Raw genomic sequence first — 23,245 nt, 5'->3', positions numbered from 1 at the left:
TTTAACATAATTGAGATATCAGTAGAATTTAGGCAAATCATTCTTTAATCTGGCAAAAGGAGGAGTCATATGAACATTTTTGAACAAATGTATATGTCTATCTCTTTTTCTAATGATGCTTCCCATGAAAAGTACTTTTCAATCAGGCATCTGCTAAATGCTTGGAAACATTTAACATAAACAAATTTCATGGAAACATCCCACAGCTTCTTTAGAGCTCTTAAAATGACAAGTGGAATCAATTGAAATCATAAAGTCTCTAAGATCAAAAAACCTTAGAGGTCCTTTAACCCAACACCCAAATGCTGTTTCAACACTTATAATTGCAAACATTTCATTACTTCTTTGAGAAGTTCAGTTAAACTTCTAAAATATTTATTTCATTATGAGCCAAAAGCCTTCCCATATAATAGTGTTACAAATATTTGACATCCATGATCATATACACTGCAACCAGCAACCCTTCTTCTGGGTATATATCCAAAGGAGTTGAAATTAGGATTCATATAAATATCTGCACTCCCGTATATACTGCAGCATTAGTCACAATAGCCAAGACAAAAGCAACCTAAATGCCCACCAGTGGATGAATGCATAATGAAAATATGGTGCATAATACAACAGAGTATTATTCATCCTTAAAAAAAAGGGGGGGGGGATCGCATTGATGCTTTTCAATGGGAAGGTTAAGCCTCACTTAACAACTGCCTCTCTTTTCTGTTTACCCAGGTAACAATATATATGGGGAAGACTTCTGGAGAGAAAGGCAGAAAATCCACGTTTGAGATTTTTTACTTTCTGAGTGACCTCTCTATTTTAGTTTCTTCTAAGGTGAGGAGATAATCTAGAGCGTTTCCTAAAGCAGTCTCTCTAATTCAACCTCATATTCTATATTACTAAACTAGAGGCCCAGTGCACGAAATTGTGTGTGTGTGTGGGGGGGGGGGGGGGCGGCGTTCCCTCAGCACGGCCTGTGCCCTCTCGCAGTCCTGAACGCCTCGGCAGATATCCCTCTCACAGTCCAGGACCCCTCACTTCTTACTGCCTGCCTGCTCGCTGCTCCTTACTGCTCGGCTTGCTGCTCCTTAGCTGCTCCTTAGTGAGTGCACTGACCACCAGGGGGCAGCTCCTGAGTTGAGCGTCTGCCCCCTGGTGATCAGTGCACATCACAGCAACTGATCATTTCACTGTTTGGTCAATTTGCATATTGGGCTTTTATTATATAGGATAAGTATAGCAATACTCTAACTTAACCATATTTTTTACTGTAGGTTCAGAGCCTTAAATGAGGAGAAGGAAATATTGTGTGTTAGAGGAGAGGAAAGGATATTTGAAAAAAAAAAATGGAATTGAGTAATTCAAAATATAAAACACAAAAAAATTCAAGCCAATTCCATGTACAAATGAATGTTCTGTCAGATGTGGCGAAAATTTTCCAAAAAATGGAGGAAATACTTTACCTGATGTTGAGGAGCTTTAGTGCATTTAGCAGCACTCCCCTTTTTACATCATAGTCTATTTTCTGATCAGTCCCAAAGCTCGGAGCTCTGTTGATCTAAAATTTACAAAGAAAACAATGAGAATAAGCAATTGTGGGTAGGCCAAAAAATACAAGGTGTTCCCCCCAAAATTGTATACACACTTTAAAAGCTGATAGCTCAATTTTGAAAATGAAATGAATTTTAATAAACACTGCCTTTTAATTATTCAAAGTGTGTGTATATATTGGGATGCCCTGTATTCAATACATATTTGTTAATCTAATGTGGGATCCCCAACCAGTAGAAGGACTCTATAATAAACCTCAAAGCTCTGCATGGTAATGGACCGGTTACTATTGCCAAGCCTCCCTTCCCCATCACCCTAAGCCAGGCGTAAGGAATTATCACCACCTCTTTCCTCCTGCTGTCTTGGCTCAGAATCTTCGGTCAGCATATCTGCCCTCCCCGTCTTTTCTACTCTCTTCAACCAAATTACCCCAAGCACTCTGAGTTTTAACTTCAGAGAAGTAAAAGTGACTCATCCTTCCATTACTAACTAAAAAATAAATTTTGCTTCTTCCCACCTGAATCAGACAAGATTCATCAATTTTCATTTCCAAAGACACTAGCTACATATTACTCAGAAGATACCATTAAGGGCAGCTGCAAACTAACCTCCATGAACTTTCTAACTATATAAGGACTCACGGGAATAAATGAGCCATGTGTGGTTGTGATGTCATTTCCAACATCATTGCCAGGATTTCATTAGACAAAAAGCAAAAAATAACTCTATGTACCCAGAAATCCATTAGACAATATACTACCACTTCGGCAGCTGGAGTTTTTTTTGTTGTCTTTGTTGTTGTTATGAAAATGTAACTAGAACAGCAGGTGTTTAAGAAAATTAAACACTGCTGAGTTCACAACTGTAGCTTAGCTTCATGACCACCAGATAACCCCACAGGCTATCCAAAAACATATGCTACGGGTCATAGACAAGGGCTGTCTGATACAAATCTATCACCACAAGAGATAAGGTAGTTGATGACATGCATTTTACAATTGGCAGTTGAACGAAAAAAACACATTAAACTTAAGAAATCATTCAGAAATACAAATGCCTCTAATTAGGAATGTGGCATGAGATCACTGCAGAAAAATTAGTTAATAGAAGCTAAATAAAAGACAGAACGATCACCTGTAGACTGACTACCTAGTGTATTGTTAATCGTTTAATAAATGGTATTCCAGATATTTGCTATGCATATTTATAATATTCATTTTACCTTCCCAATAAATGTCTATATTTAATTATACTATTTTATAATCCAAGTTTTCCTTTTAACAATGTATCATGAAAATCTTCCATGTCAACATTTTGACAGATGCATGATAGTCTTTTTATAGAAATACCAGAGGCCCAATGTACAAAATTCGTGCAAGAGTAGGCCTTCCTTCCCCTGGCTGCCAGCACCGGCTTCCTCTGGCACCTGGGACCCAGGCTTCCCTCTAGGTGCCAGTAGGCCCTCGGAACCTGGGCTTCCCTTGCAGCCCCAGCTTCGTCCAGAAGGTCATCCAGAAGGATGTCCGGAAGGATGTCCAGCCTAATTAGCATATTATGCTTTTATTATTATAGATGCCAAGCTGTATTTTTCCTTTGATAATTTCTGATTCAGAAGGTGATTAACACATTCCCGCCTGTGTGCTGTGCTCTTAGGGAAGGGAGTAGCTTGGTAATTGCAAGAACATCCATTTACTCAAGTGTTGTTAAGTGTTATCTCTTAAAAGTGCAGAGAAAGGATAATGTCTTTTATATGAAAAATGTTTCAACCATTCCATAGTGACTCAAATCTCTAGAATTTGTAATACAACGATAGTTCTGCTATTACATGTAAGTAACAAATTATAAAATTAACCAAATATTTAGGAACTGACAATTATTAATTGGTTCACTGAAATGTTATCTGTAATGAATCCCTTAGGTGCTCCATTCTAAAACTGCAGTCTGGAATTCTGCCAGGCATATCCCTTCTGCAGAATGGTAATTTGGGACAATACAATCTCAAACCCCATTCTTATATCTATTTCAAAGTCTTCCTCCTGCTATCACATAAAAGAAACTGGTTGATGAAGAAATGTAACCAATTAAACTAATACATGAAAAGGTTGAAAAAAACACCTTTTGTTCAATTAATGTCTTGGATTTTTAAAATTTTTATGAGAGTGGTACAAAAAAAATATGAGAACCACAAATGGCTCACAGAAGAAACTCTGAAAATTGTGTTTCATACAGCCAAAATTCTACTCTGTAATGTTGATGGCTTCTCTAGTTTTCACTGCCTAAATTCTAAAACAGACAAAACCTAGCCAATGTTATAGTCTTAAAACTCAGCAGCTTGTAAAAGGATGCGAAAATGAAAATTATTAGAAAGCAAATTAAATTAGTATTATTTATTAACTGTCCAAATTACAGCTGTATTATCAAAACACAATCATTTCATGCACATATAAAAGTATCCAGAATAGATTCTGTGCTCCTAAATTAGTGCTCTTCCCTCTGTCCAGTAACTTCTCCCCACCCCACCCCCATTTCTCCAAACCCCAACCCCTATGCCACCTTCTAAATACCTTGCTCAGGTGTTCCCTCTTCTGCAAAGATTGTTTTCACTCTCAAATACACACATGAACACAGAGAGGTTAGTCAGTTTATTGTTTGTGCTGGCACCCTGCTTCCTCCTTATACCTACAACCATTGCCATAAAACACACATCTGAGTCCCCACAAGTGTTTTGCCTTATTCTTCTTGTATCTCTACCACCTGGCACAATGACTTATTGAAATTAATTCAAGGCCCTGCTGGCATGACTCAGTGGTTGAGCATCGACCTGTTAACCAGGAAGTCATGGTTTAATTCCCATCAGGGCACATGCCTGGGTTACAGGCTCTATCCCCAGTGTGGGGCGTGCAGGAGACAGCTGAAACATTGATATTTCTCTCTCTCTCTCCCTCTCCCTTCTTCTTTAAAATCAATTAAAAATATTTTTTAAAAAGAAATTAACTCAGTTAAAGTATGAGTATTCATATCCTTCCAAATTCAAGGATTTTCCCTAAAAATGTTTTCTATGCTTGAAAATTTCTGCAATTTGTCCCTACAAATCATTACTGGAAATCATTCCAGTGAACTAAGTTATCGCATTCTCAGAAGCACCTTCTCCATTGCTCCACTGGATGGCTCCAAAAGGTTTTTTAACTACATATTAGAACCATTACCATTGCAGCTGAAAATACAAAGAAACAAAATCATTACATAAGGTTCTTTTCACTGTTTTAATATAATTAAATGTTCATTCTCCACAGCTTTTAGTTGTGTGGTTTTTTTTCTTTGAGTTTTTTAATGGTTCTGATTGACCCAGAAATGATGAAAAAAAATGAATAGAAAATGAAACTGTTAATGCAAACAATAGTATTTAGCCATTGGTTATTGTGGAATTTTGTAATGGTTCTTATTTTCCTGAAAATAAAGGACAAAATAAAGTAGAAGAAACATTAATGCAAACAATGGTATTTTGAGCCTTAAAAACAAAACAAGACAGAATTCAACCATTCGGTCAATTCTGGTTTACCCAGCTAAGTTCCAATTAGGCCACTGCTTTCAAAAACTGTGAATGTCTGTAAAGTCATTCGTCCCTGCTCTTCTTGCAGTTCTACCTCCTGCATGTGCCTTCACTTCTTCCCCACCCATCAAGGATAAAAGACAAGTATCAGGGGTAGAAAAAATACAGCTGAGAGCAGGAAAGGGTGAGTGCAGACAAAACAATAACCCTAGACAATGCCAGGTCTCAGTACACTAGACATGGTGCAGCCACGTGCTTTGATATCCAATGGAGGGAGCTAAAGGGTAAGCAACATTCCTCATATTCATCTTATTTCTAGGGCCCAAGCAGGAGCAAAACTTGAACACCTGACCAAACTGTAATTGGAAATATACATATTATTTACTCATAGTACATTCAATTCACACAGGGAACCATCGGCCCTGTGGTTTGGAAAAGTATTCTTCCCGAAGAATATGTTTTGAATGTTTTGATCTCATCTATCACTCATTCAATTTACTTTTGCAAGCCTTGATATTAAAGATGTAATTGCAAACTTCTAAATCATTAACAAAAAAGAGAGATAATCCAACTTCAAATGAAAGGTAATTGCTGCTGATCTCTTCTATAGGAATATATTCCTCAAAAATATAACTAATCTTGTAAGCACTAGTGTTTGGAAACGTGCTGTTTTCCTGATAAAGTTTCCTACATACAGTACTTTGTGACCATACACTCTGCGACCTAAGGTTTCTTCTGGATATATCATAAATTAATTAAGACTGGAAGGAAAGGTACAAAAAAATCTTTAAAAGAGGTCATTTTTATTTTTTCCTGTATTTTACTCTATATTTTCCAGATGTTAAGTGACCTTTTATAAATAAAAGGAATGACAACTCTGCCCATAGCAGGGACGGGCAGCAAGTCCAAAGGCACACAGCTGATGGGCTGGACTTGAGGGGAGGCCCAGGTATGTGATATGGCCATAAAGGCACATTCAAGCCACCTGGGTGCCAGGATTAATGAGCCCACGGGAGCGTCTCTCTTCGAGAGCGTGAAGGGAGACACACTGAGGACAGAGAGGCTGTGGTCCCGGGGCCCAGGTGCCCACATAGAGAGAGGAAAGACAGCACCCACACGTCATGAAGTGGTAGGAGCCCTGAGGCTGAGAAAATATTGGAGGAAGTAGATAAAAAATCAGTAAAAGTAGATCCATATAGATATTCAAAATTCCTGGCCTAGAAATTCAATACTAATTTGGGGAAAGTAATATCAAAGAAATATTGATCTTCTTAGAACTGTTCTGTTCCATGAATTTTCATTCTCTTTCTCCCACACACTCCAGTCAGGCCTCTTTCTGCTCAGTCAATGAGACAACGGTGCCAAGTACACATTTAAAAACATTTATTTTAATGCACAGTGATAACATCTCTTCTTAAAAACACCTTACCTCCAGAAGCCACGGCTTTAGCTTTCTGTCCAACAAAATATCAAATCCCAGGACTTCGAAGCAGACACTTTCACTCCCCGGAGGCTGCCCAGGTCTGCACATCCGATAAGCATGCAGGACATGAGGCTCTGCCACAATCAGAGTCTTAACCACCAGCTCCTACAAGCACAGATTTTTAAAAGGTGAACATGCCTTATTTCTTTCTCATTTACACACGTGGCAATAAGGCCTGGAGTTACAAACTAGCCCTGGGGCATCCAGCCCTGCCACTGCCCTGACTTCCCTCCATCCAACTCTTCCCGGACCCGCTAAGCTCCCGCCATGCCTGTCTCCTCTGGGATCATCTCAGTAACTGTTCCCACTTCTTGGGACATTCTTCTCCCCCTATGCCTATGTCTTCATCCTTGATATCCAGAGAGGCCGTCCCTGATCCTGGGGTCAAAACCGCCACCCATCAGCGCCTTACTGCATAACTCGCAGCACAGAACCAGCCGATCTTTTCCTTGTTTTGTTAGAGCAGGGTCCTTGTGTGTCTGATTTACAACCCCACTCCAGTGCCTACCATAGTACCTCACATACAGGAGAGGCTCAAAAACATTTGTGAACAAATGAGTAAACTAACTCACAAACGACATTATAGAATGTCCACTTGGACATCGGCTGGAAAGAGCGAGGGGAGAACCCCAGAGAGCTGGGTTTCTTCGTGCAGTGAGGCAATACTGCCACTGAGCGAGCTGGCTGGCATCATTTTCCGTGAGGACACAGAATGTGATGGGGCTGAGTTACTGATGCCAATAAAGCAAAAAGTTGTTTTAACTGAAGCTGGAGAACAAGCTATGGATTGTTGAAAAGCTGCCCCACTGGTTTTTGCTTAGAATATATTGCCTTTGGAACTGCCTCTCTACAGGTACTGCTGCCAAATGTGAGCTGGCAATAGTAATAACACCTGCTGCAAAAAGACTGCCGAAGGGACAAAATGAGACTCCACGTGAAACTCTCAGTGCAGCGACCAGAGCACACTGAACCTGAAATAAGTGTTAGCAACTTAACTAAACTACTGTTACAGTTATTCTATTATTTCACTAGAAGCCCATCTCATATGTCAGGTCAGACACAAAATCCCACTACCAGCTGGGCGCAATATTTAACCGTATGGGAGAAAAATGGGAGGCAGAAATTAACCTCACTGATACCCAGAATCTCAACCCCAATGCTATCTGGAAGTAAGGGTCAGAGATGCCATGAGGTTGTTCTCAGAAAATTTTATTCAAAATAACAAATTAAAGGAAACACCAAAGAATGTAAAGATGAAAGACAAAAAGCACTCCATATAAATCTTTGGAGATATTACTAAAACAACTGGAGAGTACCAAAAAAAGTTAAAACCTTGGCTAATAAGTGTCTGTGTAGAACAAGGCAGTGAGGGGAATTAACAGACCCCACCGATCTCTGTTTTTTTCTACATAAAAAACAACACATTTTTAGAAACATAAAGGCAAGCTTGCAGGTATATGTGAAATCAGGAGTGATATAATCAAGCACAAATCAAATTTCACCAATTCTTTTCCAAGTATCATTGCTTTGAAATATGATTTGTAGATTTGTACACAAAATATACAAAAAGGCATTACAATCATTTTTAATCTCTATGGCCTGATTTTCTGTTGATTTTCTACTCATTTTTGTTAAGCACAAAAACACACATCTCTGTGCTTCATGGAAGGTATTGCTAGTTTTTAGATATAGGCAGTTTCTTTTTTAAAAAATTACCCCCAAAAAAGAGGTCATTAAAAAAAGCCTCCTAAGTTAAATTCATAAAATTTGTAAGCTATTAACATTACGATAAAAATCTATTACATTTGCCTTCTCTATCTCCTATTGTTCTCTTTTTATAATATAGTATTTTGTTGATTCACCTTAAACAGAGAGATCTTTACAAATTATATGTAATTCTGAATAAAGACAAAATTTTAAATAACTAAGTAAATGCAGACAATCTGACAAGATAAATGTAAGAAATGTACTTGGGAAAGTTAATAATTTAATAAGTTATTAATTTATTTAAATTATTATATAAATTTATTAATTTATTAAGTAATCAATTACTTATAGATTATTAATATACATTCTAACTAAGGTAGGCAAAAGTGATGCAAAATTTAGCCACTTATGGAGGAGATCATGAATGTGTCAGACCTTAATGGACTCACATTGGTCATGTTTAGGTCATATCTGAAAGTTATACTTTAGGCTATAAGAGAAAAGTTAATTGCCTAACCTATGAATAATATTAGTATTACTTCTAAACCTTCCCCCAATTAAATCATGTGGAAAAAGTACCACTTATAAGCTCATCATACTCACTTTTCTCTGATTGATTCTCTCTATACATACTTCACCAAGGCAGCCCAACAGGCGCCACCTTTTTACAAAGACATTCCCATATGGACATGAAATATTTGATAAAGAAAAATGAATATTGGAGAGTATATAAAATGTCCTTGGTCTAATCATCAAATACCCTTCTCATTAAATCGTCCAGGCAATATCATGTACCATATGATCTTCCATCAAAAAGCAACTGCCCCAACATAAATTTCTCAACTCTGAGTCTTCTAATCCACTATGATAGTAAATCTATCATTAGAACATTTTTTGAAATTTCCACAGAATTGGCCTTGCTAAAATAAATAAGTAAATAAACACAGAATTATTGTAATCAAATTTTTGTTTGGAGGTATGTAGTTTCTCAGGAAGATATAATAGAAAGTAAACAAGTTGGTGGGCATCTAACCAAATCCAGATGACAAACATTTTTCATGAGTCCTACATTTTTAAAACTTTTGAATGGGTTGTCAATATTTACAAATCTGGGGATTTACAGCTTCTATTGACAAATTAGGAGATGAACCACCCTGGGCCCAAAATATCATGTGCACCAATAGAATAGTGCTGAGTGGTATCTATGTGCTTCAGGCCTCTTTTTTATGCTCTTCAAATTAGCACAGTTCCCAGCGCACCCTAATTGATTCTATGCAAACGTCACTCTTTTTCACTTGTCTGACATCTAAGAATCTTTGGATTTATGTCCTGTGACATAAAATATAAGGAGTAAGAAACATCAATCAACAATCAACCAAAGATAAATATAATGATGCTTATTTTTCTCTCTGATTTTCTCAACTGAACCAAGTTCAACTACCTATGAACTTTCATGTCCATTGCCATTACAGATTTATTTAAATTATATATTATTTGTCCCCAAAGAAAAGCCAAATCAAATTATATAGCCCTTAATCACATTATTTTCAGTAGACACAGTCTTCTAACTTGGAATACCATTTTATTTAATACTTCTGCTAGAATTAATAAAGGGTCTGTTTCGCCAAAGTTATCTTCTCTTATCTGTTTCCTTGTTTCTCTTCACCTTTACCTTTTGGAATTTCATCCATTGCCACGGCGTTATATATCAATTGCACCACAAACACATTCCTGACTGCTTGATCTTTCTACCTGAGACAGCATTTCAGGTTCAACACATCTAAAGTAAAATTCATCATCATAGCCTCACGGACTTTTAAAAGCTTAGTTCGGAAGTCAATGCCTCCAAGAAGTCCCCTCTCACCACCGACCCAAAGCTACTGTATGTGGTTTCCTCTACCTCCCACAGAATCCACTGCTGCCTCCTCTGTTGTGCTTGCTACACTGCATTTCAATAACAATTACTGTGCTGGTTTTTCCTGCCAAACTCTAAGTTTTTCAAGAACCGGAGGTGTAACTTATAAACCGTCAAATTATCAGACAAAGATAGGCTTATATTATGGGTGCAATAAATGTTTACTGGACAAATGAATGAATAAACAAATAAATAAGTAAAACTATTTTCCTTCATCTGCAAAAAAGCTAAGATCTAAATCTTCTCAAAAATAAATTCCTTCCTACTCTATTTCAGATAATGCCACCTCCATTCTCCCTTATATAATTACTCCTTAAAACTAGAAGAATCACTGAGTACTTCTCTCCCATTCTGAACATTCAATTAATCCCAACATCTACCTCATTGCCACCCCTTTATTGTGTTCAATTTAGGCCGTTCTTTTCACTAAAAGCACTCCCAAGGGCCCTCTCCTACCTACTCTTGGTCTTCACTCCAACCCATTCCACACCCTTTTTCAGATGTACCTTTTTAGTTCATAGTCCTTGACCTTATTATTCTCCTCCCTTAAGCCTTGATTAAGCCTGGACGTTAAGCCTTGATTTTCAGACCTAAAATTTAGCCTCTACGTATCTTTTCAGCCCTAAGTCCCCACGCATCTCCCACAAATACCAAATGTACCAACCTGGACCACTTAACAGTACTCTCATACCTCTCCACGCTTTTACTTACATTTTCACCTCCACCTAGAATTCCCTCTCCCATCCCTAGCAGTGAAAATACTACTCATGTATCAAGGTCCATCCCAAATTCTACTTCCTTCATGAAAACATGCCTTATCTGCCCAATCTAATGTAATCTGCTCTTTATTTAAAATGCTTGGTGATCGTTTAATTTAATCTGAGGAAAGACAGTCATAATTGTGGAATAGTATACTCTTACTGAAATGTCACTCCAAAACTTGGCAACATCATGTTGATTTGCTTGCAGGAATTCCGTAAACCATTTGATGGAGCGTTTGCTGCCCTTGTTTTCCGTCTCGTCCCTTTCAAAACGCTCATTGTGCTTGTTCACCGAGTAGTTTGTCAGGTGCATGTATAACTGGGTCTGTAACAAGTAAGAACCAAGGTATCACCTATGGGACTCTAGAACCGTGAGATTTCACAGAAAAGACAAGCATCCAAAGATGAAAGATGATTTTAAAGTTTAAAATATACAGATTGAAAATTTCACAATTACTTTGAAAATTTCCAAACTAAATGGAATGGCACGTTTCCCTTAACGTGACTGTAGTAATCTATATCTGCCACAGAGAGCATTAAAATAATAAGAATCTATAGAGTAATTAAATGAAAATGTAAAATTGTATATTGCTAAGTAAGAAAAATGCTCTTTTGTTCATTTTTTTGTTCGCTTTTTTTGGTTACTTACAGTTTTGTTTTTTGTTTGTGTTTTTTTTTTTTTTAATTTTATTGATTTTTTACAGAGAGGAAGGGAGAGGGATAGAGAGCCAGAAACATCGATGAATGACAAACATCGACCAGCCGCCTTCTGCACACCTCCCACTGGGGATGTGCCCACAATCAAGGTACATGTCCCTGACCAGAATCAAACCCGGGACCCTTCAGTCCGCAGGATGATGCTCTATGCACTGAGCCAAACCGGTTACGGCGGTCCCTTACAGTTTTTACTCAAATTTGTGTTTAGGAAAGGAATTTTCTGAGAGAACATTCTAAGCCTTTGCAAAGAAACATTAAAAAATGAAAGCTCAAGTAAGTAGCATAAACCAAAAGACAGGACTAGCAAACACAGCCTCTGCCCCATTCTTATGCAGAGGCCACTGTAACTCATTAACAAGATCAATGCAGTGATGGCGAACCTTTTGAGCTCGGCGTGTCAGCATTTTGAAAAACCCTAACTTAACTCTGGTGCCGTGTCACACATAGGAATTTTTTGATATTTGCAACCACAGTAAAACAAAGACTAATATTTTTGATATTTATTTTATATATTTAAATGCCATTTAACAAAGAAAAATCAACCAAAAAAATGAGTTCGCGTGTCACCTCTGAAACGCGTGTCATAGGTTCGCCATCACTGAACAGAGTGCACTCAGCAGACCATGCTGTTCCCCATGCAGAGCTGTAGTGTCTGAATGATCAACAGCACATTTATGATGCTCCATATTACGGCTGTTTTGTCTTTGCCTCTTTATATCCTTAGGTTTGCTGAGTGTTTTTCTCAAATAAACTTGAAAAAGATTGGCTCCTTACCAATCTCCCATGAACATACATCAAGTCTATAAATCCTACTCTCCTGATCCATCTCCTAGAGGTGACTTCAGGTAGCATTGTTGCATCACAATGAATATATGCTTCATGAACATGATTAGTATTTTGGCTTGTTAATAACTAAGTATATTCATGTCACATTTTTTTCACTGCCATTACTTAGGTCTACAGTCTTAAAATCTTTAAAGCAAATATGCAGAACTCCTCATTTGAATTATATGTGCTCACCACTAATTAAGAATTTATTTTTTCATTTATTAAACAATATTTAAGGAGCCCCTACTACCAGTTCCCTTATTCTTCCTCTGCCAGGTTTACAAAATTTTTTAATTCATTGAATATAGTAACATTTATGATCAGCCCTTATTATTGAATTTTGAAAATATAACCATTCCTTTTTATTTTTTTGAGAGAGAGAGAGAGAGAGAGAGAGAGAGAGAGAGAGAGAGAGAGAAAAGGAGAGGGAGAGATAAAGGGAGTGGGGAGAGAGAGAGAGAGACAGAGATCGATTTGTTGTTCCACTTATTTATGCATTCATTGGTTGATTCTTATATGTGCCCTGACCAGGGATTGAACTCTAGCTAGGGCAGAAACACGACCATTCTTAATAGAGTTAATTATGTGCATAACATTGGAAGAAAACAATAACCAGGCCTTTGTCAAAAGGGGAAATAATTGTAAAAAATGGTTAGAAGTTAACTAAACTTTTACTTTTAGTTAATAATAAATCAATACATACAAAAAATAAATTAAAGTTTGTTTTATATAAACTATAAGTTATAGTTTATTACTTTATGAAAAAATATGATAATAAATTACAGTTTAATAGACTTAAAAATCACAATGAAACAGACCATTTATGTCTCTTCTTCACATTTGGTCAATGTAAATTTACAATGTTCTCTTTTAGTCCAACAAAAATACATAACTCTATTTTCTGATATCTTTTGCTTTCCCTATTTCATATACTTTCTCCCACATTCTATATGTTTAAACCGAACCTATTATACAAAAGTATAAACACTGTTCAAGTACAGCCTCCTCCTTGAGGAGCTGAATACAAACTAGCCATTTTGTACTCAACTACATAAACATTCTATCTATACTTCCTAGTGGCATCTTATTTTTTTCATTTATAGTTATAGAAAAATCATTTCTATCCAGGGCTACTGCATACACACATGTGCTTAGAAATCCATCCTTGTGTCCGCAGCACCCAGAGGGGATGACTTTTCCTGATTAGCCTTCCTGGAGCAGACACCTTTTTTATATTCCATTTTTCCCAAAGCTGTCTACAGGTTGGAAGTAGTCCTGTTTGTACATGCAATCATTCTAGACCAGCGATTTCAACCGTTCTCATCTCATGGCACATACACACTAATTACTAAGATTCTGCAGCACAACAAAAATATCGTTTCTTGCCAATCTGACAAAAAAATAAGTATAATTTTGATTCATTCACAACTGGACAAGCTATTGTTGTGCTGCCTGTTGTCATTTTTTTCATCTGATAATCTAAGGGCAAAAAGGACAGTGTCCCTGACTAGTCAGTCAGGTATTGAATGTTTTAAAAATTTTTGCGGCACATCAGTTGAAAATGGTTGTTCTAGTTCAGTGGTAGGGAACGTCCAGCCCATGGGCCATATAGGGCTCGTGGAATCATTTGGTCTGGCCCTGCCAAGGCATTAGGGGTGAGTTAATTAAATGCTTGACTAAATATAGCAAGCTAATTTTCAAGTTGATAATTTTGTATGTCCCATGAATGATGTTATAAATATCCAAATGGCCCTTGGCAGTAAAAAGGTTCCCCACCCCTGTTCTAGACTCTAAGAACCTGAGAGGAGGAACTTTCATTCATATAACCTTTAGACACAATGGGTTCTTTAAAAAGTACATGTTGAATCTATGAATCAAATCATAGAATCTGTTTGGTATCACTTACCAAATTGGACTCATTAGGTGGAATGTACTTCTCTGTTCCCATTCGCACAAGTCCATCGTGGTAGAGAAATATTTTTAGTGGATCACATGATGTTACCAGAATGTAAATTCGTAAATCAAACTTGTAGCCTTCCATTAGGAAAGGCTTGTCGATGTATTCTTGAACAATCAAATGATCCTGGGATGGAAGTTTGTCACCATTTCTTATCAAAGAAATCCTAAGTTTAGAAAAAGAATCAAAAGAACGATTTTATATGGAGTCAAGATGTTTGCAAAGTTATAGCTAATACTCAAGAAGAATACGGAGGAATGGATAACTCCAAAGTCTGTGCCTTCACAAAAGCAGTGAATTGCAAAACAATAAAAATAAGAAAGTTGTCAGAATCAAATTTTCTGGAATTCTGGAAACTAACCAAAAGCTTGTAACAACCAGGGGTCATTTAATCAAAAAATAAGTAAAAATAAAATTAAAAAAAAAAATCACCACAGCTGAATCTATGTAAAACAGCTTTGGGGCAGTTTAACTTACTCTGCTACCAACTCTCTACCCTCAGCTCACCAGTGGGCTTGAACAGCAGCCCATGTTTCCAGTACTGATACTGATTCTAGAGGGTGCAGAATAGAGCATATTCTGTTGGTGGCCTTGTTTTTTTAACCTGTGTAGTGGCTCCCTGGAGGACCTCAAAGGGGGTGCTTTTATCTTGCCTAAGTGGAAACTCTCCCCAGGCTGAGGCAGCTACTTAGTAGGCAATTATGGACAAGATTTAACGACATATGTGCTAGTCCCTGCTGCCTAACCATTGGAGGAAACAACAGACCTACTAAAAAGATTGGGGGGAAAGACTGAGGAATGAGAATCTTTGAGGAATAGGTTTTGAAAAGCTCTGACATATTTCTAGGACTCCAGAAGGCCATGTCCATGCCCAAAGGTAGGTGCCTGCTCAGGATCCTAAGATCCTAAGCTCTTAGCTTAGGCTAACCAGGGGGGGGCTCTATACGAGTAAGAAGTAAAGGCTGAGCAGAGATATAATTGCCTAGTTGGACACAGAAGGCTTGCTCAAACTTAAACACACACACAATCCATCTGCAAAGACTGGGCAAAATCTTTTGGAGGGGAGGTTTCTAAATGTTTAAGAAAATCTCTATCCAATTAGTAGCTGACCACTGACCTAACACAAGAAGAATTAGAGTAGCCACACACAACAAAGAATACAAACTTCACGAAATTATTTCAGAAACCCACTGTGCAAATAAGCAGCAACTACAACAAGCATGAACAATAACAACAAACCTACTGCCAGTTGATAATTTTGAGTTATCTCAAAGAGATAGAGAAGCTGAATTTCTGAGTTTCTACATTATAGTATTAAAAATGTCAATTTTTTTAAAGATATATTTTTATTGATTTCAGAGAGGAGTGGATGGAGAGAGAGATAGAAACATCAATGATGAGAGAGAATCATCAATCAGCTGCCTCCTGCACACCCCCTAGTGGGGATGTGCCCGCAACCAAGGTACATGCCCTTGACCGGAATCGAACCTGGGACCATTGAGTCCACAGGCCGACCTTCTATCCACTGAGCCAAACCTATTAAGGCGAAAAAAAAATGTCAAATTTTTAACAAAAAGATTATAAGTTATGCAAAGGAAAAAAGTAAGTATGACACATACACAGGAATATTATCAATTAGCATGAAGTCTCTGAGGAAACCCAGACACTGAGCTTACTGAACAATCAACTATTGAAATCAACTATTTTAAATTTATTCAAAGAGTTAAAGGATATCATGAAAATGCTATCACACCAACTTGAGAATATCAATAGAGATAGAAATTATTTTTAAAGGGTAAGAGAGAGAACTCAAACAGAAATTCTCAAGTTGAAAAGTACAATAACAAAACAATAAAAAAAATCATTAGAGGTGCTAAACAGAATATTTAAGAATGCAAAAAAAAAAGCAAAACTTGAAGATGATTGGTTAAGATTAACTCATCTAAGGAACAAAAAGAAAAAAAAATGAAGAAAAATCAGAGCTTAAAAGTTCACCATCAAGAATATTAGCATACATATTCTGGGAGTCTCAAATAAACAGGAGAGAGAAAGAGGGGAAAGAATAATATTTGAAGAATTAATAGCTGAAGATATCTTAATTCCAAGAAGATCAATGAACTCCAAGTAGGACAAACTCAAAGAGATCCACACTGAGACACATAATCAAACTGTCAAAAGCCAAGGCAAAGAGCCTTGAAAGTAGCAAGATTAAAGCTACTCATCATGTCCGAGGAATCCTCAATAACATAAAAAGCTTATTTCTTATCAGAAACATTGGAGGCCAAAATACAGTGAAATGACATATTCAAAGACCTGACAGAAAAAGAAAAAAAGAACTTTTAACCAAGAATTCTATAGCTGGCAAAACTATTGAAAATTAAAGAAGAAATTAAGACACTCCCAGATAAACAGAAGCTGCAGGAGTTTTTTGCTAGTACACCTGGCCTACAAGAAATGCTAAAGCGAATCCTTCAGGCAAAACAAAAGGACACTAGATAGTAACTCAAATACACACAAAGAAATAAAGATCGCCACTAAAGGTGATTCATGGTAAATATAAAAGTCACTATTAGTATAGTTTAAGTTTGTGACTCCTCATTTTTCCTATATTATTTAAAACAATTGCATAAAACAATAATTATAAATCTTCGTTATTGGATACACAATGAACAGGATGTATTTTGTGACAATAAAAGGGAGCAGAGCTATATAAGATCAGGGGTTTTTGTGTTTTGTTGTTGTTGTTTTTTACTATTGAAAGAAAAATGATATTAATCCAAACAAGACTGCTATAAATTGAGATGTTAATTGTAATCCCAAAGTAACCATTAAAAAATTAAAAATATAGTTAAATAAATGACAAGGAAATTAAATTGGTACACTAGAAAATTATTTAATATGTAAGAGGGCAGAAATGGAGGAATTAAGGAATGAAAACTATATATAAGACATAGAAAACAAATAGAAAAATGGTAGAAGTAAATCTTCCCTTATCAATAATGATTTAAGTACAAATAGATTAACTCTCTTATTAAAAAACAAGATTTGGCAGAATGAATTAAAAAAAAAAAAACATGGTCCAACTATATTTTGTCTATAAGAGATTCATTTTAGATTCAAAGTCTCAAATAGGTTGAAAGTAAATAAATGGAAAAGATATTTCATTTCATGCAAACAATAACCAAACTAGACTTTCAGATAAAGTTATTACAAAAGACAAAGAAAACAGTACATAGTGATTTTTTTTAAAAGGCAATGCATCAAGAAGACATAATAATTATAAACATATATGGACCTACCAGCAGAGCTCCAAAATATATGAAGCAAAAACTGATAGAACTCAAAGAAGATATAGATAGTTCAACAATAACAACTGGAGTCTTCAACACCCCACTATCAGCAATGGAGAGGACAATCAAACAATAGATCAGCAAGGAAATGGATATCCTCCACAGATGGCAGAGGTGTCCTTTACCTACTCACTGCATTACAGCGTGCTTTTTCAGCTATTTTTTATACTGTTGTCAAATCTGATTAATATTTCTGTATAATGTTTTACCATTAAGTGTGTGTGTGTGTGTGTGTATTAACATTATTTTTAACATTAAAATTGAGAAAAAATGTGAACTTCAATTATGCCCCCAAATTTTTTTCTTTGAGACTAACATAGAGCACCAACTTTACATTAAACAATTAACATAAAATTCCCACTAATATTACATGTTCATTTTTTGAACTAGTAAACCACAGTTAAAAATAATGTCTGATTAGATTGTGATTGAAAATTAAAGGGAAATGTGTTGAATAGCTACAATTCCAAAAAACCTTTATTACCCAAAGCATTTAAAACAAAAGATTAAAATGACTCATGAGTTTTTATTAAAAGCAGACTCAGTTACATTTTTTAAAAGTACATTGCAGAAAACTGACATAAATCAAAAGGAAAGAAATATAAGTTATATAATCTATTCTCAGCTAGCATGTCTACTTCTTGGTATTTTAGCTTAATGTGTTCTACTTATTTTCAATCCAACCACCATGGGTACAGAGATAAAAATGAGCAAAACAGAGACAGACTCATAGCTGGAGAGCAGGCTGACAGCTGGGAAGGGGGTTTTGGAAGGCTGAAAGCGTGGAGGGACTGAACATAAAAGAGAAAAAACTCATGGACATGGATAACAGTGTGGTGATTGCAGGGGAGAGGCGAGTTGGGAAAGATGGAGAAAGGTATAGGGGGGATAAATGGTGATGGACAGAGACTTGGCCTGAAGTGGTGAACACACAATACAGTGTACAGACAATGAGTTGTTGAATTTTGTGCCTGAGACCTGTATAATTTTGTTAATCGGTGTCACCCCAATAAATTTAATAAAAGGAAAAAATGTATTTGTAAAGCAAAGAAGACACATGTAAAAGTAACTCCCTTCCCATTTCTTTCTCCAAGTCAATTTAGCTCTGTGGTATCCAAGATTACTCTAAAATTATTACAAATGCAAATTTTGTTTAAAAAATAGAAAACATCTTTTTTCCCCCCTATTAGGTTGTCTCCTATTAAAGTCTTCCAATCTGTTTATTTAATTTTTAAATTAAATTACTGAAGCCTGTGGGACAGAAAGAAAGGACTCATTAAATATTTAGTTCCAAAAACAGCAATGGTTAGAATCCTATTTTATCATATTTTTCGTATTAGTACTCAACCATGAGTGAATACTCACATTTATTCCCCCACCCTCCAACTATATATATATATATATATATATATATATATATATACACACACACACACACACACACACACACACATACATACATGCACTAGAGGTCCAGTGCACAAATTCGTGCACAGATGGGGTCTGGCCGGCTCGGGGGAGAGGCCCGGGAGGTTGGCCGGCTGGGAAGTCCCTGATTGTGGGGGGGGGAGGGGGGATCGGGAGCCGGGGCCACAGGAGGTTGGCCGGCCACAGTGCGCATCATAACAACTGGTCTTTCTGGTCATTCCAGTCACTTGGCTTTTAGATAGATGATAGATAGATAGATAGATAGATAGATAGATAGATAGATAGATATAATTTACAGGTGAAAAATACCTACCCATGACCCATTGCACCATTAGCTGGTTTTACTATAAAAGTTTTCTGCTTCCTTTTTTTCTTCAATTCTTTCATGTAGTTCTGGAATTGAGTATATTCAGCAGGGAAGATCCATGTTCGAGGAATAAAGGTATAATCCAGGGGCCGGGACTTGATCATTCTGTTAGTTAGAGATAGTATAAGAAGTAATTTCTATTCAAACTTTTCTAAATTTTCTTCCTGTAATCCTGACATTTACTACAAGGATTTAAATCCCTCTATTCATTTATTGAGTCGTTCAGCAGATGTCTATTAAGCATCTACGATGTGCTAGGCACTATTATAGACACTGGTGATACATCAGTAAAAACAAATAGACACACTTCTCTGTCCTATGTATTAATTTACTTATTAGTAAGTCAATCATATATTTGAATACATACTATGTGCCAGGCACTGGGGATATAAGTTAATATGGTTTCTTTCCTAAGAAATTTACATATAGGATATTAATTAAATACAATGTAATAGAGGTAATAAAGGCATATAAAGCAATATAACATGGAAAAAGTCACTAACTATTCCTCAGGAATGGGTATTGGCAGTAGGAAATGGTTCATGGCCAGGTGCCACTTATATTGCTTCTTTAAAGATGATTTTGAGTCCTCTGGGTCACCTATAGGGAGCAGTTTTGATTGCCTTTTAGTCTGGTGTTTTTGGGGGATTAATTCCTTTTCTGAGAAAACTATGTGAAGCCGTTAGTCAGTAGAGGTTTTTTTTATATGAACTATATGTGCTTATACATGTGGTTTTATGGCTACAATGTATGTCCTAGTATTTTTTATTTGCTACAAACCAGGCTGCCTATTTGATACATAACTTAAAGATAATACTCAGTATCAAATGTTTACTTCTTTGTCGTTTTTAATCCTCACCTAAGGATATTCTTTCCATTGATTTTTTAGAGAGAGTGGAAGGGGGGAAGAGTAGGAGGGATGAAGGGAGGTAGAGATAGAGAAACATTGATGTGAAAGAAACACATTGACTGGTTGCCTCCTGCACACACCCCAAAGGGGCCATGGATAGAACTTGCAACCCAGGTACATACCCTTGACTGGGAATCAAACCCACAACTCTTCGGTGCATAAGCTGATACTCTAACCACTGTGAAACACCGTACAGGGCTAAAGGTTTACTTTTGATGAATCCCAGATGTTAACCGTTTTGTATATATTGATTCCCAATAAAAATAAATTAAGAGAAATATTTTAAAATATTATATATTAAAGAAAATCTGATTGTTTCAAAAATGTCTTTTTAGTAAATGTATGCAAGTCTTTTAATAGGTGAGCAAATAATGTAGCAGATATTGTCCCCAAATAAAATTAGTAGAAACTAAAATGAAACCATACGAACAGTATTTAGAATGCAAAGAGGTAGGACCTAAATACAACTGGAGGTTCATACAGTTACCATATTTCAAGTGTTCTTTCAAGAGAACCCTGTAAGAAAGTTATGTTTTTATTATGAAAAAGGACATAATTACCAACTCCATGTGTCAAGCCCAGAATAAGCCAACAAGCTAAATAATCTCAGTACAATATTTATTGATTTCAGATAGAGGAAAGGAGAGGGGGAGAGAGATAGAAACATCAATGATGAGAGAGAATCATTGATCGGCTGCCTCCTGCACACACACACACCCCTCCCACTGAAGGTCGAGCTCACAATCTGGGCATGTGCCCTTACTGGGAATCGAACCATGACCTTATGGTTCATGAGTCAATGCTCAACCACTGAGCAACAGCAGCCAGGCTATTTATTATATTTTTAATAATGATATAAAATCAGATCAAGTTAAAGCTTTAATTAGAACAATATAGTTTTAAATTAACCATGTAGTATTTATGAATAACATTCTTTCACATATAAACTTGGAAAAAATTAAAGCACACAAATACTCAAGATAAACATTTAATTCCTATACATTTTTCAATATCCATCTCAATTTCACCCCTCCAGAAAGTCTTCCCTGCCCACTCAAAAATAATCTCTCCCACTATCTTGGTCGCCATCAGCCTTTGACTCTAAGTCTAACCTCTAATGCGGCACCGTAAAACTGTACTGAACATGTCGGTCTTCCTCCCATACTAAAATGTGAGTTCTAGGGAAGGACTAGGCCTTATTTATCTTGTTTACCTCACAGTTAACAGTCTCTAGGGGAAAAAATAAACATTCAAAAATATCTGTTGAATGGATGGATGCATAAATTTCACTTGGATACATACAGATATTTCGTTAATTGTACACACAATTTTACTAACCTTCTCTGTGAAAGATATCTCTTAAAAATTTTCTCAATTTATCACTCGAGTTTCTTAAACTAAAATAATCTAATCAGTAGGGATATAAACTGCATAAAAATTCTACAATTCATTCAGAACTTGAGTACCTGTGAACTGTTTTTCCCATGAAAGCAGATTGTTCCTCTAAACAGTGGCCTCAGAAATAAATGTATGTGCATATATATCCCTGGGTGGGCATGTACGGTGTGGGGCAAAAGTAGGTTTACAATTGAGGTTTATAATTGTTCATATGGAAAAATACAATAAATAACAATGCAAGAATGAGCGGTGTTTCACAAACTCACAACTGTAAACTTATGTTTGCCCCACCCTGTGTATATGTGGTCTACATGTATGTGCGTGCACACATGCACCTACTACAGTGCCTGGCACATATCAGATGCTCAGTAACCAGTATGTGAATACACAGATGCACACACACACCATAGTACAACATATTAGATCCTGCAAGGTTTAACTGAAAATAAATAAGAACATATTGAATAAACAGTTAAAAGAACCCTGAGATTCTAGAACCCAAGATTCTGCTCTAGCTCTGCTACCAACTATGTGTTGACTTTGTGCAAGATATTTCTCTGACCCTCAGTTACCTCCTCGGCAAAGTGCAGGAATGGAACCAGAGAACTTTTCAGACCCTCCTAGATCTAAATTCTCTCTCTTCCATCAAAGTATCATTTTAAATCAATGTACGTTTGTAAAAGATAGCACTCTAATATTCAAAATGTAAATTTATAACAGGTTTATTCTATTATAAGAAAATGAAGATTACTTGGTCATATTTCTTGCTAAGAAATCTTTCCTACAGATCTCCCCCATTCCTGGAAAATGGTTGATCCTCTGGAAAATAAAAAGGTAAATATTAATATCCTCATTGACTTAATGAATATAGTCATTTATACTAAATACAGTTACCACCATCTTTTAAGTTTTCATGTTTTAATAAACTGACAATTATTAATGTAAAATATTTAAGTTAAATGACCTATAATGAATTAAAGAATCTATAGTAATTGGTTATACAGAGAATAAAAATTGCACAATTTTAAAGAAATCAAAAAAGGGTGTTTATAATGACATTAAAGTTACAACTTTTGGTGTTGAATAACTGGTAATTAATTATCTAAAGTATCTTTTACATTCTAAATTTACTATAGTCATACAGATAAGTATTTGTGAAAAACTAGTGAAAATAGACTTATTCTTTTTCCTGCAGTAAATTCTGTGTTACCCTCTATACTAATGAAAGAACTGCATAAAATGTGAACTGTCTAAAATTCCATGCATTTGACTTTTTAAATATGTTTGTATCACATCCTGAAAATAAAAGAATGAAGCCAGATGTAT

The 23,245-nt window shown here is 36.2% G+C and overlaps 1 protein-coding gene across 2 annotated transcripts in view; it reads right to left on the bottom strand.

The window, feature by feature from the left end:
* The window catches only part of TTLL7 (tubulin tyrosine ligase like 7), a 148,139-nt gene that overhangs the window by 70,923 nt on the left and 53,971 nt on the right, over window positions 1–23,245 (bottom strand). For both annotated transcript variants that reach the window (XM_081086613.1, XM_081086614.1), the window contains exons 5-10: window positions 22,671–22,738; window positions 19,558–19,716; window positions 14,416–14,632; window positions 11,125–11,289; window positions 6,528–6,686; window positions 1,461–1,555 (exon numbers count right to left, since the gene is read on the bottom strand). In XM_081086613.1, coding sequence (XP_080942739.1) covers window positions 1,461–1,555; window positions 6,528–6,686; window positions 11,125–11,289; window positions 14,416–14,632; window positions 19,558–19,716; window positions 22,671–22,738 — 863 coding nt within the window. The remainder of the gene's footprint in view (window positions 1–1,460; window positions 1,556–6,527; window positions 6,687–11,124; window positions 11,290–14,415; window positions 14,633–19,557; window positions 19,717–22,670; window positions 22,739–23,245) is intronic.

Source organism: Myotis nattereri (assembly GCF_964212035.1).
Source record: "Myotis nattereri genome assembly, chromosome: 3".
In the NCBI taxonomy this organism is placed as follows: domain Eukaryota; kingdom Metazoa; phylum Chordata; class Mammalia; order Chiroptera; family Vespertilionidae; genus Myotis; species Myotis nattereri.
The sequence above is the reverse complement of the archived record's forward strand: the minus strand, read 5'-3'. Positions and strand labels throughout refer to the sequence as shown.